This window comes from Coregonus clupeaformis, unplaced genomic scaffold (assembly GCF_020615455.1).
Source record: "Coregonus clupeaformis isolate EN_2021a unplaced genomic scaffold, ASM2061545v1 scaf0076, whole genome shotgun sequence".
Taxonomy (NCBI): Eukaryota; Metazoa; Chordata; class Actinopteri; order Salmoniformes; family Salmonidae; genus Coregonus; species Coregonus clupeaformis.
The window spans coordinates 334,958-350,652 of record NW_025533531.1 but is presented as its reverse complement, the minus strand read 5'-3'; the positions used below and the strand labels follow the sequence as shown (position 1 = coordinate 350,652).

Below are 15,695 nucleotides of genomic sequence, written 5' to 3'. Positions count from 1 at the left end.
AAAAATCATGTTGAACACTATTATTGCACACAGAGTCCATTCAACTAATGTGACGTGTTAAGCAAGGTTTTACTCCTGAACTTATTTAGGCTTGCCATAACAATGTGGTTGAAAAGTTATTGACTCAAGACATTTCAGCTTTTCATTTTTTATTAATTTGAAAAAAATTTAAATATAAAGAAAATCCACTTTGACAATTATGGGGTATTGTGTGTAGGCCAGAGACAAAAAAATAATCTAAATGTAATCTATTTAAAAGTCAGGCTATAACAACAAAATGTGGAAAAAGTCAAGAGGTGTGAAAACTTTCTGAAGGCTCTGTGGTTACATGGTTGTTGTAGGTTTCAATAAATTGTTTGATGTTCTTGATGTAAGTATAGATATATATATAGATTAAAGAACATTTAATGGGCTGTATCCCATTAGTGGATACTAACACTGCTCTCAGGGCAGACCGGCTCGGCTAACGGAAGTTACTTTTCGTAGCAGGTTAGGAGAACTTACGCAGCGGTTTAAGATAATTCATGTTGTAGGTTAGGAGAACTTACGCAGCGGTTTAAGAGAATTCATGTTGTAGGTTAGGAGAACTTACGCAGCGGTTTAAGAGAATTCATGTTGTAGGTTAGGAGAACTTACACAGCGGTTTAAGAGAATTCATGTTGTAGGTTAGGAGAACTTACGCAGCGGTTTAAGAGAATTCATGTTGTAGGTTAGGAGAACTTACGCAGCGGTTTAAGAGAATTCATGTTGTAGGTTAGGAGAACTTACGCAGCGGTTTAAGAGAATTCATGTTGTAGGTTAGGAGAACTTACGCAGCGGTTTAAGAGAATTCATGTTGTAGGTTAGGAGAACTTACGCAGCGGTTTAAGAGAATTCATGTTGTAGGTTAGGAGAACTTACGCAGCGGTTTAAGAGAATTCATGTTGTAGGTTAGGAGAACTTACGCAGCGGTTTAAGAGAATTCATGTTGTAGGTTAGGAGAACTTACGCAGCGGTTTAAGAGAATTCATGTTGTAGGTTAGGAGAACTACGTTAAGGTTAGGAAAAGGGTTACGGTTAGCTAAAATGCTTGAATTGTCCCGTACGCGACCTAAACATAGCTACATAGCTAGCTACAACCAGGCCTGCCTTGGTTTCCAGTAATGCGATTCTGCTACTAGTGTCAGTGTTGTTTGGTTTTGTTCCTGTTCCTCCGGCAGGTTCTCCAGAGGATCCTGATCAGGAGCCCAGCGGAGAGCAGGACTCCTCCCCCAGCAGCCAGCAGCAGCAGCAGCACGTCCACCGAGTGGTACGAGTACCAGGGCATCCTGTAGGCTGACGTACGCAGGTGAGACGCCCCCTGGTGACGCATCACAAACTCCAACCAGAAGATGGCGTTGTCCATTGGCTTGATGGGCTGGTCCATGTGCAGACGGGACAGCCTCTGCATGTTCTCCCTGTAGGAGGCGTGGGTGAGCACCTGGTTCAGAGCCTGCTGGAAACTGGGTCCGTTGACGCTTGCCAGCTCCAGGATCTTGGCAGCGCCTCTCTCCTGCAGACGCAGAAGGTTGTCATACTGGTCGAAGAACAGGGGGATCCCCAGCACTGGAGTGCCGTGGTAGATTGCCTCCTGGACCCCGTTGGTTCCTCCATGGGCCACAAAGGCTCTGGTCTGGGGGTGGCCCAGGAGGTCTTTCTGGGGCATCCAGTCCACCAGCAGGGTGTTGTTGCCCAGAGTGGATGGAATCTTGCCCAGGTGCCTCCAGATCACCTTAGATAAAAGAAGACATTACTTTCTGTTTAAATAACCTCTCATTTACATCACTTACATTGCAGAGAGCTTTAAATGTAAATGTTAATAATCAAAAACAATCAGGACACCTTCTGAGGGAGCTTGGCGAACACACTGGCGATCTGGTCTGTGATATCAACAGGAAGTGCATTGACAAGAGTCCCCAGAGACATGACGATCACCCCATGCTCCCCGGCACTCTGGACAAACTCCTCCAGCTCTGGAGGCAGGGGCTGGGCCGGCTTGCACTGGAACCCCCCCATGTAGATGACGTTGGGCATGGTGGGACGGGGGAAGTCAAACACAAAGTCAGACCTCATCAGCCAGATGTCAGCCTCCTGGATTAAAGAGATGATATCACAGCCCCCTTCGAAGTACTTGGCGCAAATTGCGTCATAACTCGGCCCAACCATGAACCTCTGCTGAAACACGATGATGCTGTAGTACAGCATGTTTTGGACCCGTTGGACGAAGGTCATCTTGTCAGTGAACCCAGACCCTGGGACGGGGATGTAGGAGAGGGGAGAGGGGGCAATGGCAAAGTGGCCCTCCCCACTGGTGATCCAACGGGCGTTGAGCACCACAGGCAGTTTGAGGTAGTGGGCCACCAGCAGCCCTCCAGCGATGGCGGGGTCGGTGAGCATCATGTCATACTGAGCGTCCTGAAGACTCTTCATCAGCTCCTTGTCTTCGAACATTCGAGCCAGCGTCTCGCAGCTCAGGAAGTGGGCTTCTTCTATCATGCTGAGGAACTCCTTGGTTAGTTTGAAGAACGTCAGAGCCGATGCCCCCTCTCTCTGAGCCTGAATGAAGAGATTAAACAGAGATTGAACGCCTGTTTGGCAAAATAGATAGCTGTCTGGCTGGCTTGCTGGATGGTTGATATGCTGCTGGCTGGATAGATGGATCAACCAGTCATAAAGACACATCAAACCTTCAAGTGCTACTGAAGGCACGTTATGAAGACATACCTTCATGTGCTTCTGTAGGCACGTTATGAATTGCTAGCTGGAAGGATCAATTAATCAATCAACCAATGATTCTCTTAAAGGATAATTTGACACAATGATGCGCTTTTCCAGTCAATCTAGTGATAAAGACACGTAACTTCATGTGCTTCTGTAGCTACGTGATGGAGACACATACCTTCAGGTTCTTCTGTAGGAAGGTCTCGAAGAAGTTGTATAAGGATTCTTTCTCCTGGAGGGTGATGGAGGTGTACAGAGGTGACTCCTCAGTGATGTACCAGCTGGTAGAGGGTCTGACCACTGTGATGGTGTGGCCTCTGGCATGGAGCTCCTTGATCAGCGCCTACACATTGATGACGTTAGTAAACTCACAAGGGGCTGGGATTAAATCAGAGGCATGTTGCAGAGCGCTGTCAACACTGTGCCTTTTTTAAGGGGCTGGGATTAAATCAGAGGCATGTTGCAGAGCGCTGTCAACACTGTGCCTTTTTAAAGGTTTTAATCCTTTTAAAAGGCGTCAATCTAAGTAACACAAGAAAAAGAAAAAAACATCCAAATCTGTCAGTGAATTGAGCTGCGGCTCAATCCACCGCATCCGCCTGTGTCAGCCTTCCGCATCTGCGGTGGAAGGTGGCCGAGCTACAGCGATGTTTGTCAGACCATGAGACGTCCAGAAATTGGTCTTCTCACGAAAACTTCTGTAGCGTCCCAACGGTTTGACCTACAAACTCACATGACCGCTCTATGGAAAGATGACCGCTCTACGAACTGTTTTGCTCCACCGCCCCCATAAGTGTCACGGGACTCGTCTGAAGCTAACGTATACAAACGAATGGAAGTATGGAGGTGATTTTGTGCCAACAAAAATAAAGGGTTCAATGTGTCCCAAAAAACTAACATTTTTCCTGGACTTTCTTACATCTACTATGATTCATCTTTTTTCTGTCTTTTTGCCTTCATGAACGTCATTAAGTGCGTTTCTCTGGGCTATAGTAGTATAGGCCAAATTCAACATTTTTTCCCCAAAAAATGTTTATACCTAAAGGTGTCCTATAATTCAACATCAATTAGCTAAATGATCCATGGTATGACCATCTTAAAACAATTGCATATGTTAGCTCAGTATACACAATTGTCTCATTGAGTTACAGGGTTCTTCAACTCTGGTCCTGGAGGGCCAAAACACTTCTGGGTTTTGTTTCTACCTGCTAGTTATTTTCATTCACCTGGTGACCCAGGTCTGAATTAGTCCCTGTTTTCGCCCTCCAGGACCGGAATTGAAGAACACTGAAAAATAGAGAGATGTTTTGCAGAAAGAGACCAGGAGTGCATTGAGTTCGCCTCAACTGTTTTTATGTTGTGTGATGGTTTGTACAGAATTACACATTTCCCCAAAACGGTGCACACCGTTCTTCAACAGATTTTAAGGTACTTTTGCTCCCATTTGGTGTGGTGTGGTGAGGTGTGCCCTGATGAATTCGGTTGTGACCATTTGAAAATCGCAAAAACCTCTGCAGCACACCATATGGTAAATGCCTACTGGTACTGGCAGAGGTGGGTGTAGTACAGAAAACCGTTCTTAAGTAAAAGTACTGTTACTTAGATTGTAATTTACTCAAGTAAAAGTAAGAAACTACTAAAGTAAGAGAAAAAGTGGTCAGAAAACTACTTAAGTACTAGTTACAAATTTAGTTAGGTAATTTTTTACAACTATTGGTATTCTGTGACAGCAAAAAAAAACAGATTGATTTGACATTAATTTATTATTTAACCCTGCCAGCAGCATAACCAGCATCAGTGAAGCTCAGAGATAAACATTAAAAACTATTAATAACTCTGCATTTGAGTGTAGTTGCCCTTTAATTACATTTACGTCGACACTCTTATCCAGAGCATACATTATTTTTGTATTTTTTCATACTGGCCCCCTGTGGGAATCAAACCCACAACCCTGGCGTTGCAAACGCCATGCTCTACCAACTGAGCTACATCCCTGCCGGCCATTCCCTCCCCTACCCTGGACCAATTGCGCACCGCCCCATGGGTCTCCCGGTCGCAGCCAGCTACGACAGAGCCTGGATTCGAACCAGGATCTCTAGTGGCACAGCTAGCACTGCAATGCAGTAGCCTTAGACCACTGTGCCACTCGGGAATTAAATTGCACACCTAGAAAGATACCATTGTGTTTGACTAGTGGTGTTTCTGTAGCCTGCTGTAGGCTACAGTGTACAGCCAGTGGTGGAAAAAGTACTCACTTGTCATACTTAAGTAAAAGTAAAGATACCTTAATAGAAAATGACTCAAGTGAAAGTCACCCAGCAAAATACTACTTGAGTAAAAGTCTAAAAGTTTGTTTTTAAATGTACTTAAGTACATTGGTGGAAAAAGTATTCAAACGTCATACTTGAGTAAAAGTAAAAAGTAAATGCTATACATAAAATTCCTTATATTAATTGTTTTTTAATGTACGGACAGCCAGGGGCACACTCCAACTCTCAGTATTTTTGTTTAGTGAGTCCGCCAGATCAGAGGCAGTAGGGATGACAATGCGTTATATTAATAGGTGCGTGAATTGGACCATATTGCTGTCCTGCATGAGCATTCGAATTGAAACGAGTACTTTTGGGTGTCAGGGAAAATGTATAGAGTAAAAAGTACATTATTTTCTTTAGGAATGTAGTGGCGTAGAAGTAAAAGTTGTCAAATATATAAATAGTAAAGTAAAGTACAGATAGCCCCCAAAAAATACTTAAGTAGTACTCCAAACAAGTTTTACTAAGTTACTTTACACCACTGTGTACAGCGACGTCCATACAGCTTATTCTGCTAAGGCTGTGTGTGGCGCACATGGAAAATATATAAATAAATAATATATATATATATATATATATATATATATATATATATAGTGCATTCGGAAAGTATTCAGACATCTTGACGTTTTCCACATTTTGTTATGTGATAAATAATCTACATAACGAACTAATAGCTTCGGGAAGTCATATGTTATTTCATCAATTATATAGCCTAGATTGAAAATAGCATCATTACAATATATATATATATATATATATATATATTTATTTATTTTTCAAGCGGGCAACTGACGTGGATGACTGACTGGCCGGAGACTTTCCATTAACCTCCCCCGGCAGCCCTTTATGTCGAGCCCTGCAACATAATATATAATAATATACAGTGCCTTTTGCAAGTAACATGCTTTATATTCAATCAAAGTATCAGTAAGGAATCCTGCTTTATATTCACCAGGGTCTGTATGCACACTATGTTGCCTGCAGTTATGGCAACTTGCAAAAGTATTCATCCCCCTTGGCGTTTTTCCTATTTTGTTGCATTACAACCTGTAACTTAAATGGACATACACAAAATAGTCCAAATTGGTGAAGTGAAATGAAAAAAATAACTTGTTTCAAAGAATTCTACAAAATAAATAACGGAAAAGTGGTGCGTGCATATGTATTCACCCCCTTTGCTATGAAGCCCCTAAATAAGATCTGGTGCAACCAATTACCTTCAGAAGTCACAGCATTAGTTAAATAAAGTCCACCTGTGTGCAATCTAAGTGTCACATGATCTGTCACATGATCTCAGTATATATACACCTGTTATGAAAGGCCCCAGAGTCTGCAACGCCACTAAGCAAGGGGCATCACCAAGCAAGCGGCACCATGAAGACCAAGGAGCTCTCCAGACATGTCAGGGACAAAGTTGTGGAGAAGTACAGATCAGGGTTGGGTTATAAAAAATATCAGAAACTGAACATCCCATGGAGCACCATTAAATCCATTATTAGAAAATGGAAAGAATATGGCAACACAACAAACCTGCCAAGAGAAGGTCGCCCACCAAAACTCACGGACCAGGCAAGGAGGGCATTAATCAGAGAGGCAACAAAGTGACCAAAGATAACCCTGAAGGAGCTGCAAAGCTCCACAGAGGAGATTGGAGTACCTGTCCATAGGACCACTTTAAGCCGTACACTCCACAGAGCTGGGCTTTATGGAAGAGTGGCCAGAAAAAAGCCATTGCTTAATGAAAAAAATAAGCAAACACGTTTGGTGTTTGCCAAAAGGCATGTGGGAGACTCCACTAACATATGGAAGAAGCTACTCTGGTCAGATGAGACTAAAATTGAGCTTTTTGGCCATCAAGGAAAATGCTATGTCTGGCGCAAAACCAACACCTCTCATCACCCCGAGAACACCATGGGGATGTTTTTCCTCGGCAGGGACTGGGAAACTTGTCAGAATTGAAGGAATGATGGATGGCACTAAATACAGGGAAATTCTTGAGGGAAACCTGTTTCAGTCTTCCAGAGATTTGAGACTGGGACGGAGATTCACCTTCCAGCAGGACAATGACCCTAAGCATACTGCTAAAGCAACAGTCGAGTGGTTTAAGGGGAAACATTTAAATGTCTTGGAATGGCCTAGTCAAAGCCCAGACCTCAATCCAATTGAGAATCAGTGGTATGACTTAAATATTGCTGTACACCAGCAGAACCCATCCAATTTGATGGAGCTGGATCAGTTTTGCCTTGAAGAATGGGCAACAATCCCAGTGGCTAAATGTGCCAAGCTTATAGACACCCCAAGAGACTTGCAGCTATAATTGTTGCAAAAGGTGGCTCTACAAAGTATTGACTTTGGGGGGATGAATAGTTATGCACGCTCAGGTTTTCTGTTTTTTTTTCTTATTTCTTGTTTGTTTTACAAGAAAAAATATTTTGCATCTTCAAAGTGGTAGGCATGTTGTGTAAATCAAATGATACAAACCCCCCAAAAATCAATTTTAATTCCAGGTCGTAAGGCAACGAAATAGGAAAAATGCCAAGGCGGGTGAATGCTTTCGCAAGCCACTGTAAATCTATGTAACTGGAGTGATTTGGTCAAATGTAACTAAGTAAACAGTAAGTTGCAGTTCTTGACACACTCAAACAGGTGTGCCTGGCACCTACTACCATACCCTGTTCAAAGGCACTTAAATATTTTGTCTTGCCCATTCACCCTCTGAATGGCACACATACACAATCCATGTCTCAATTGCCTCAAGGCTTAAAAATCATTCTTTAACCTGTCTCCTTCCCTTCATCTACACTGATTGAAGTGGATTTTAACAGGTGAGATCAATAAGGGATCTTAGCTTTCACCTGGATTCACCTGGTCAGTCTATGTCATGGAAAGAGCAGGTGTTCCTAATTTTTTGTACACTCATTGTATAGTCAAGACATAGATACTGTACTATGGTAGCAAAAATCTGGTCGCTTTTTCAAAAAATTCCCTGATCCTGGTTGGATTCCCGGCATCAGCAGGGAATAAGCAGGGAATGTTGGGTAAGTTAACAGAACAGCTAGACACAACATTGAGCACCTTCATGTTGACCCAGTGGCTTCCATCTACAGGGAAGACCAGGACTTTTCCTCCATGGCAGGATGGTGCGGCAAGGAGCAGGAGTAATGACACCAGACTTAGAAACGAGAGGCCTCCCCGGGGACAGCTGGAATGCATCTCTCCACTGAGAGGAGAAAGAGGACAAAAGTAACTTGGTTTTTCAACTATTCACCTCTAGACCGTAAAAAATACTTTATTGACCTGAAAGTCATGTCTTGCCCTCATGCCACGTATAGTTGTATCTTTTATACATTTAGATAACAGCTAATTAAGCTTTACCATTATGTTATCTGCTTGTGTCAATAAGTTCGTTAGAGCGTATTGTCTACACAGTATAACACTGCTACATAACAACAAACTACTTGAGTGCAGGTGAATAAGAATATGCATTAAGAGTTTGCTTACCAGCGCTGTAGAATCCTTACAGCACTAACATCACTCTGCAGACTGCTACATGTCGGCTGGCAATACATTGAACGTTTCAGGGTTCAAACTCTAGTCTTCCCCTGACAGTACAGAAATCCTGTCATAGCCAGCCCAGGTAGATGATTTACTAAACAGATAGTGGTGCCTCCCAAGTTGCACTACTTTAGACCAGGGTCCTCAGGGCTTTGGTCAAAATAGTAGACTATCGTAAGGGAATAGGGTGCCATAGCAACCACTATCTGGGCAATAGGGTGCCATAGCAACCACTATCTGGGCAATAGGGTGCCATAGCAACCACTATCTGGGCAATAACACTGACACTAGTGAGTTCAGGTAAAACACACCTGTCACATAACTGACCTCTCACCCAATTTAAAGGCCTACTTATCGTTGATACAATCATTTCCATATACGATTTTGGCCATCTCTAGTCTAACTCGTGTAGTAATCCAGATAGTAGTTATATACTTCAGAAAGTGTTCACTTGACTTTTTCCACATTTTGTTGCGTTACAGCCTGCATTTAGCATGGATTCTGTGTCCCTGGGTTACACACAATACCCCATAATGTCAAAGTGGAATTATGTTTTTAGATTTTTTAAAAGAAATTAATTAAAAATGAAAAGCTGGAATGTCTTGAGTCAAAATGTATTCAACCCCTTTGTTATGGCAAGCCTAAATAAGTTCAGGTCTAAAAATGTGCTTAACAAATCACATAATAAGTTGCATGCACTCTGTGTGCAATAATAGTGTTTCATATATATTTTTTATGACTACCTCATCTCTGTATCCAGGGGCGCAACTTTGGTTTTAGAAGTGGGGGGGGGAAATTAATTGTTTTGTTTTTATCCAGTCAGATAAACACTCCAAGCAGCCTACCCGTCCGCGTGGTCCTAAAGCACACCGTTGGCTCGTTTTGTATCACATTCCAATGATAAAAATGGGGGGGACAAAAATACAATTTCAGAATGTGTGGGGGGGACATGTCCGTCCCAATTGAAGGTTGCGCCCCTGTCTGTACCCCACACATACAATTATCTGTAAGGTCCCTCAGTCGAGCAGTGAATTTCAAACACAGATTTAACCCCAAAGACCAGGGACGTTTTCCAATTACTTGCAAAGAAGGGCACCTGTTGGTAGATCGGTAAAAATAAAAAAAGCAGACATTGAATATCCCTTTGAGCATGGTGAAGTTATTAATTACACTTTGGATGGAGTATCAATACACCCAGTCACGACAAAGATACAAGCGTCATTCCTAACTCAGTTGCCAGAGAGGAAGGATACCGCTCAGGGATTTCACAATGAGGCCAATGGTGACTTTAAAACAGTTACAGGATTTAATGGCTGTGATGGGAGAAAACTGAGGATGGATCAACAACATTGTAGTTGCTCCACAATACTAACCCAAATGACAGAGTGAAAAGAAGGAAGCCTGTACAGAATACAAATATTCCAAAACCTGCATCATATTTGCAATAAGGCACTAAAGTTAAACTGCAAACAATGTGACAAATAAATTAACTTTATGTCCTGAAATACAAAGCTTTATTTTTGGGGCAAATCCAACACGACACATCACTGAGTACCACTCTTCATATTTTCAAGCATGGTGGTGGCTGCATCATGTTATAGTATGCTTGTAATTGTTAAGGACTGGGAAACGGAATGGAGCTAAGCACATGGCAAAATCCTAGAGGAAAACCTGGTTCAGCTTGCTTTCCACCAGACACTGGGAGATGAATACACCTTTCAGCAGGAAAAGTGCACCATTGTGCACCATTGTGTCAAATTAACCTGTATGAAAAGCATTGGGTTGATTGGTTGGTTGATTGGTTGATCCATCTATCCAGCCAGCAAACCAGCCAATCAACCATTCAGCAAGCCAGCAAGCCATCTACACTGCTCAAAAAAATAAAGGGAACACTAAAATAACACATCCTAGATCTGAATGAATGAAATAATCTTATTAAATACTTTTTTCTTTACATAGTTGAATGTGCTGACAACAAAATCACACAAAAATTATCAATGGAAATCAAATGTATCAACCCATGGAGGTCTGGATTTGGAGTCACCCTCAAAATTAAAGTGGAAAACCACACTACAGGCTGATCCAACTTTGATGTAATGTCCTTAAAAGAAGTCAAAATGAGGCTCAGTAGTGTGTGTGGCCTCCACGTGCCTGTATGACCTCCCTACAATGCCTGGGCATGCTCCTGATGAGGTGGCGGATGGTCTCCCTGAGGGATCTCCTCCCAGACCTGGACTAAAGCATCCGCCAACTCCTGGACAGTCTGTGGTGCAACGTGGCGTTGGTGGATGGAGCGAGACATGATGTCCCAGATGTGCTCAATTGGATTCAGGTCTGGGGAACGGGCGGGCCAGTCCATAGCATCAATGCCTTCCTCTTGCAGGAACTGCTGACACACTCCAGCCACATGAGGTCTAGCATTGTCTTGCATTAGGAGGAACCCAGGGCCAACCGCACCAGCATATGGTCTCACAAGGGGTCTGAGGATCTCATCTCGGTACCTAATGGCAGTCAGGCTACCTCTGGCGAGCACATGGAGGGCTGTGCGGCCCCCCAAAGAAATGCCACCCCACACCATGACTGACCCACCGCCAAACCGGTCATGCTGGAGGATGTTGCAGGCAGCAGAACGTTCTCCACGGCGTCTCTAGACTCTGTCACGTCTGTCACATGTGCTCAGTGTGAACCTGCTTTCATCTGTGAAGAGCACAGGGCGCCAGTGGTGAATTTGCAAATCTTGGTGTTCTCTGGCAAATGCCAAACGTCCTGCACGGTGTTGGGCTGTAAGCACAACCCCCACCTGTGGACGTCGGGCCCTCATACCACCCTCATGGAGTCTGTTTCTGACGGTTTGAGCAGACACATGCACATTTGTGGCCTGCTGGGTCATTTTGCAGGGCTCTGGCAGTGCTCCTCCTGCTCCTCCTTGTACAAAGGCGGAGGTAGCAGTCCTGCTGCTGGGTTGTTGCCCTCCTACGGCCTCCTCCACGTCTCCTGATGTACTGGCCTGTCTCCTGGTAGCACCTCCATGCTCTGGGCACTACGCTGACAGACACAGCAAACCTTCTTGCCACAGCTCGCATTGATGTGCCATCCTGGATGAGCTGCACTACCTGAGCCACTTGTGTGGGTTGTAGACTCCGTCTCATGCTACCACTAGAGTGAAAGCACCGCCAGCATTCAAAAGTGACCAAAACATCAGCCAGGAAGCATAGGAACTGAGAAGTGGTCTGTGGTCACCACCTGCAAAACCAGGCCTTTATTGGAGGTGTCTTGCTAATTGCCTATAATTTCCACCTGTTGTCTATTCCATTTGCACAACAGCATGTGAAACGTATTGTCAATCAGTGTTGCTTCCTAAGTGGGCAGTTTGATTTCACAGAAGTGTGATTGACTTGGAGTTACATTGTGTTGTTTAAGTGTTCCCTTTATTTTTTTGAGCAGTGTATTTTGCCAAACAGCCATTCAAGCTCTCTTTCATCTCTTCATTCAGGCTCAGAGAGAGGGGGTATCGGCTCTGACGTTCTTTAAACCAACCAAGGAGTTCCTTAGCATGATGATCAATGGGGGCTGAGCTAGAACATTCCGGGGATGGTTCTTCTCACGAAAACATCTGTAGAGTCTGAATGGTTTGAGCTACAAGCTATTATGACCCATCTATGAAAAGCTGAGACCGTCACGTCCATGTAATACGTTTAGCTCTATGGTGTAAGGAGTTCTGGTGTTTGCCAGACCTAACAGGACCCATGTCGTCCAAAAAAGTTTCACTTTTGACTCATTTGTCAATAGGGTCATTCTTCCAGGAGTCTTGACGATCATGCAGGTGGTTCCAGGTGCTTTTTGGACTGTATTCCACAGTAAGAACCTTATAGCAACGGTATAGCAACGGTATAGCAACGGTGTAGCAACAGTCAATCCTGGTGGTGGTGGTGTGATGGTTTGAGGATACTTTGCTGCCTTGACCTGGACGACTTCCCATCATTGAAGGAACCATGAATTATGCTCTGTATCAGAACATTCAAAAGGAGAATGTCAGGCCATCCGCCCCATGAGCTGAAGCTAAAGTGCACCTGGGTCATGCAGCAAGACAACAATCCAAAACATGTTGGAATGGACTAGTGAAAGTCATGTGAGTGGAGTTGAGCCGTTTGGAAATCATCTCATGGTGTTTGCCACCACTCTGGCGCTCCACGTCCTTTCCCAACCGCTCCGCTAAAAACCACTCCGCGCTCACAGGAAATAAAACTGCTGCTCCAAATTCGCTCCATTCATTAAAATCAACAATTTAACCAACAACCATCTATTTTTGTGACTACCTGGACCTAAGAGTTGGTTTTGAAGTATTGAAACCAAACTATATGATTTGAATGAAAGTATTTGAATAAACATGAAAAGGTGACTGTGAGAAGACTCATCATTTCAAACAGGCTCCATGTGGTATTAAACAGCATATAAACACTCTGAATAGGTCAGGAGACAGACAGGGAGCCTAAGGAGGAACGAATATTCATGTATTATTTCAAGGCTACAGCCTACAAATAAATAAATTGTGAAGCATTTGCGAGTGCGACACACTAGACTGGCAGGGACATTAAGCGCTCAGCATTTAAACAACATTTAGTTGTATTAAATCATTATAGTCTAGTCTTGCGCATACCGGCTGTGACTTACTTATTAGTGCCATTTTTAGAAACACAAGTTTGTCCAGTCTGTGTCTTCAGGCTCATGTGATGGTGCCTGGAGAGCCGGCCAGCAGCGGAGAACATCCTCTCCTCCCCTGCAGAGCCACTGGGGATACTAAACACTCATTTGGCCACTCTCGCTGGGCAGAGATGCAGAGTTTTTAAATGTATTTTTCTATAGGTAGGCCTAAAGGTTGTTATGCAAAATAACCCAATCAAAACAGAAAGCTCCTTGAACGTGAGAATATGCCAGGCCTATTGGGCCAAAACCAATGATGGCCTATTGGGCCAAAACCAATGATGGCCTATTGGGCCAAAACCAATGATGGCCTATTGTATAGATAATAGAATGAAAATGAATGAAACGTTTAAGAGATCTGATAGATTATAAATACTTTGTAAATACTTTGCTACAATGACACACTTAGTTATCTACCCACCTCGATCCTTTCTTTTACGTAGTAAGGACACCATCATGCTTTCAGGATACGTGTCTTTTCAGATTCCAAAATAACTCTTTAGTTGTGGACATTACATCACCACACTTCATCTCTTGCTCTTGGTCCTTATCTTTGTAAGTCACCTTGATTTACACCTGTGTGTTTTATCAGTTTCTTTACGAAAATATTTAGCGAACTCCATGACAGTAGCTAAAGCAAGGGGCTATTAGCAGCACACAAGTAGACCACAAATGCATGCTGGGCCGGGCACGCCCTGTGTTTGTGAAGTGAGTGGTACTGGAGCGGGTGAGAAGGCCGACGCTCCAGCCTTTGGGAATCTCGCTCTGTGTTCCAGTCAAATTGGGCACGCTCCGCTCCTCACGCCGCTCCAGCGCCACTCCGCTCTGCTCCTCACGCCGCTCCAACGCCACTCCGCTCTGCTGCTCACGCCGCTCCAGCGCCACTCCGCTCTGCTCCTCACGCCGCTCCAGCGCCACTCCGCTCTGCTCCTCACGCCGCTCCAACGCCACTCCGCTCCGGTCCTCACGCCGCTCCAACGCCACTCCGCTCCGCTCCTCACGCCGCTCCAGCGCCACTCCGCTCTGCTCCTCACGCCGCTCCAGTGCCACTCCGCTCTGCTCCTCACACCCTCCAACGCCACTCCACTCTGCTCCTCACGCTGCTCCAGCGCCACTCCGCTCTGCTCCTCACGCCGCTCCAGTGCCACTCCGCTCCGCTCCTCACGCCGCTCCAGTGCCACTCCGCTCCGCTCCTCACGCCGCTCCAGCGCCACTCCGCTCTGCTCCTCACGCCGCTCCAACGCCACTCCGCTCTGCTGCTCACGCCGCTCCAGCGCCACTCCGCTCTGCTCCTCACGCCGCTCCAGCGCCACTCCGCTCCGGTCCTCACGCCGCTCCAGTGCCACTCCGCTCTGCTCCTCACGCCCTCCAACGCCACTCCGCTCTGCTCCTCACGCTGCTCCAGCGCCACTCCGCTCTGCTCCTCACGCCGCTCCAGCGCCACTCCGCTCTGCTCCTCACGCCGCTCCAGCGCCACTCCGCTCCGCTCCTCACGCCCTCCAGCGCCACTCCGCTCCGCTCCTCACGCCGCTCCAACGCCACTCCGCTCTGCTCCTTACGCCCTCCAACGCCACTCCGCTCTGCTCCTCACGCCGCTCCAGCGCCACTCCGCTCTGCTCCTCACGCCCTCAACGCCACTCCGCTCTGCTCCTCACGCCGCTCCAGTGCCACTCCGCTCTGCTCCTCACGCCCTCCAACGCCACTCCGCTCCGCTCCTCACGCCGCTTCAGTGCCACTCCGCTCTGCTCCTCACGCCCTCCAGCGCCACTCCGCTCCGCTCCTCACGCCGCTCCAGCGCCACTCCGCTCACGTACTCTGGTCAAAGTCCAGACCTAAACCCAATTGAGATGTTGTGGCAGGACCTTAAACGAGCAGTTCCTGCTCGAAAACCCACAAATGTTGCTGAGTTAAAGTGGAATTTCACCCTGGGTCTGCCACGGCATATAATAATTACCATATTAACAACATTACGTTTTTGTTCAATACTGGCCGATGTCATAACTCGGGAGGGATGTCTTCTCTCGAATGAACCATTCTTACCTCGAGAAAATGTGTCATTTAACGGAGGGTCTATCACACTTTAGTCCAAGGTGCATTGCATGGTGCCGTTGCCAGAGATATTATAGAAAGGAGATAGGAGTCCAATGGAATGAATAAGGCCCCACCCAGCAGGGTCGACCGGTCGAGTTCATGTTGCGTCAAGCGGTTGCTAAACTAATTGTCATGCAATCCCTTCTCAAAGTCAGTGTACAGTGTATATGTTGAGAAACGTGCCTATTTTCCTCAAAGGTACATCATGTCACGATTCCAAAGCTATACGATATTACAGATAGCAAGTTAATTATCTCACATCTCGGAAAAGATATGTAATGTTGTACTTCTTGT

The 15,695-nt window shown here is 45.3% G+C and overlaps 1 protein-coding gene across 1 annotated transcript; it reads right to left on the bottom strand.

Annotated features, from left to right (window-relative positions):
• Positions 1-1,148: 1,148 nt before the first annotated feature.
• Positions 1,149-8,638, bottom strand: LOC121555385 (UDP-glucuronosyltransferase 2C1). The gene is made up of 5 exons (XM_041869213.2): positions 8,556-8,638; positions 8,130-8,274; positions 2,918-3,082; positions 1,861-2,574; positions 1,149-1,750 (listed from the first exon to the last, which is right to left on the bottom strand). The coding sequence occupies exons 1-5, from the start codon at positions 8,621-8,623 to the stop codon at positions 1,163-1,165; spliced, it is 1,680 nt and encodes a 559-aa protein (XP_041725147.1). The 5' UTR covers positions 8,624-8,638; the 3' UTR covers positions 1,149-1,162.
• Between the last annotated feature and the right edge of the window lie 7,057 nt (positions 8,639-15,695).

Excerpts from the sequence above, each read along its gene's own strand:
- LOC121555385 (XM_041869213.2), bottom strand. The coding sequence starts at position 8,623 with ATGTATTGCCAGCCGACATGTAGCAGTCTGCAGAGTGATGTTAGTGCT. Across the intron at positions 3,083-8,129 it reads GCCACTGGGTCAACATGAAG|GCGCTGATCAAGGAGCTCCA; the intron begins GTGCTCAATGTT and ends ATCAATGTGTAG. Across the intron at positions 1,751-1,860 it reads TCGCCAAGCTCCCTCAGAAG|GTGATCTGGAGGCACCTGGG; the intron begins GTGTCCTGATTG and ends CTTTTATCTAAG.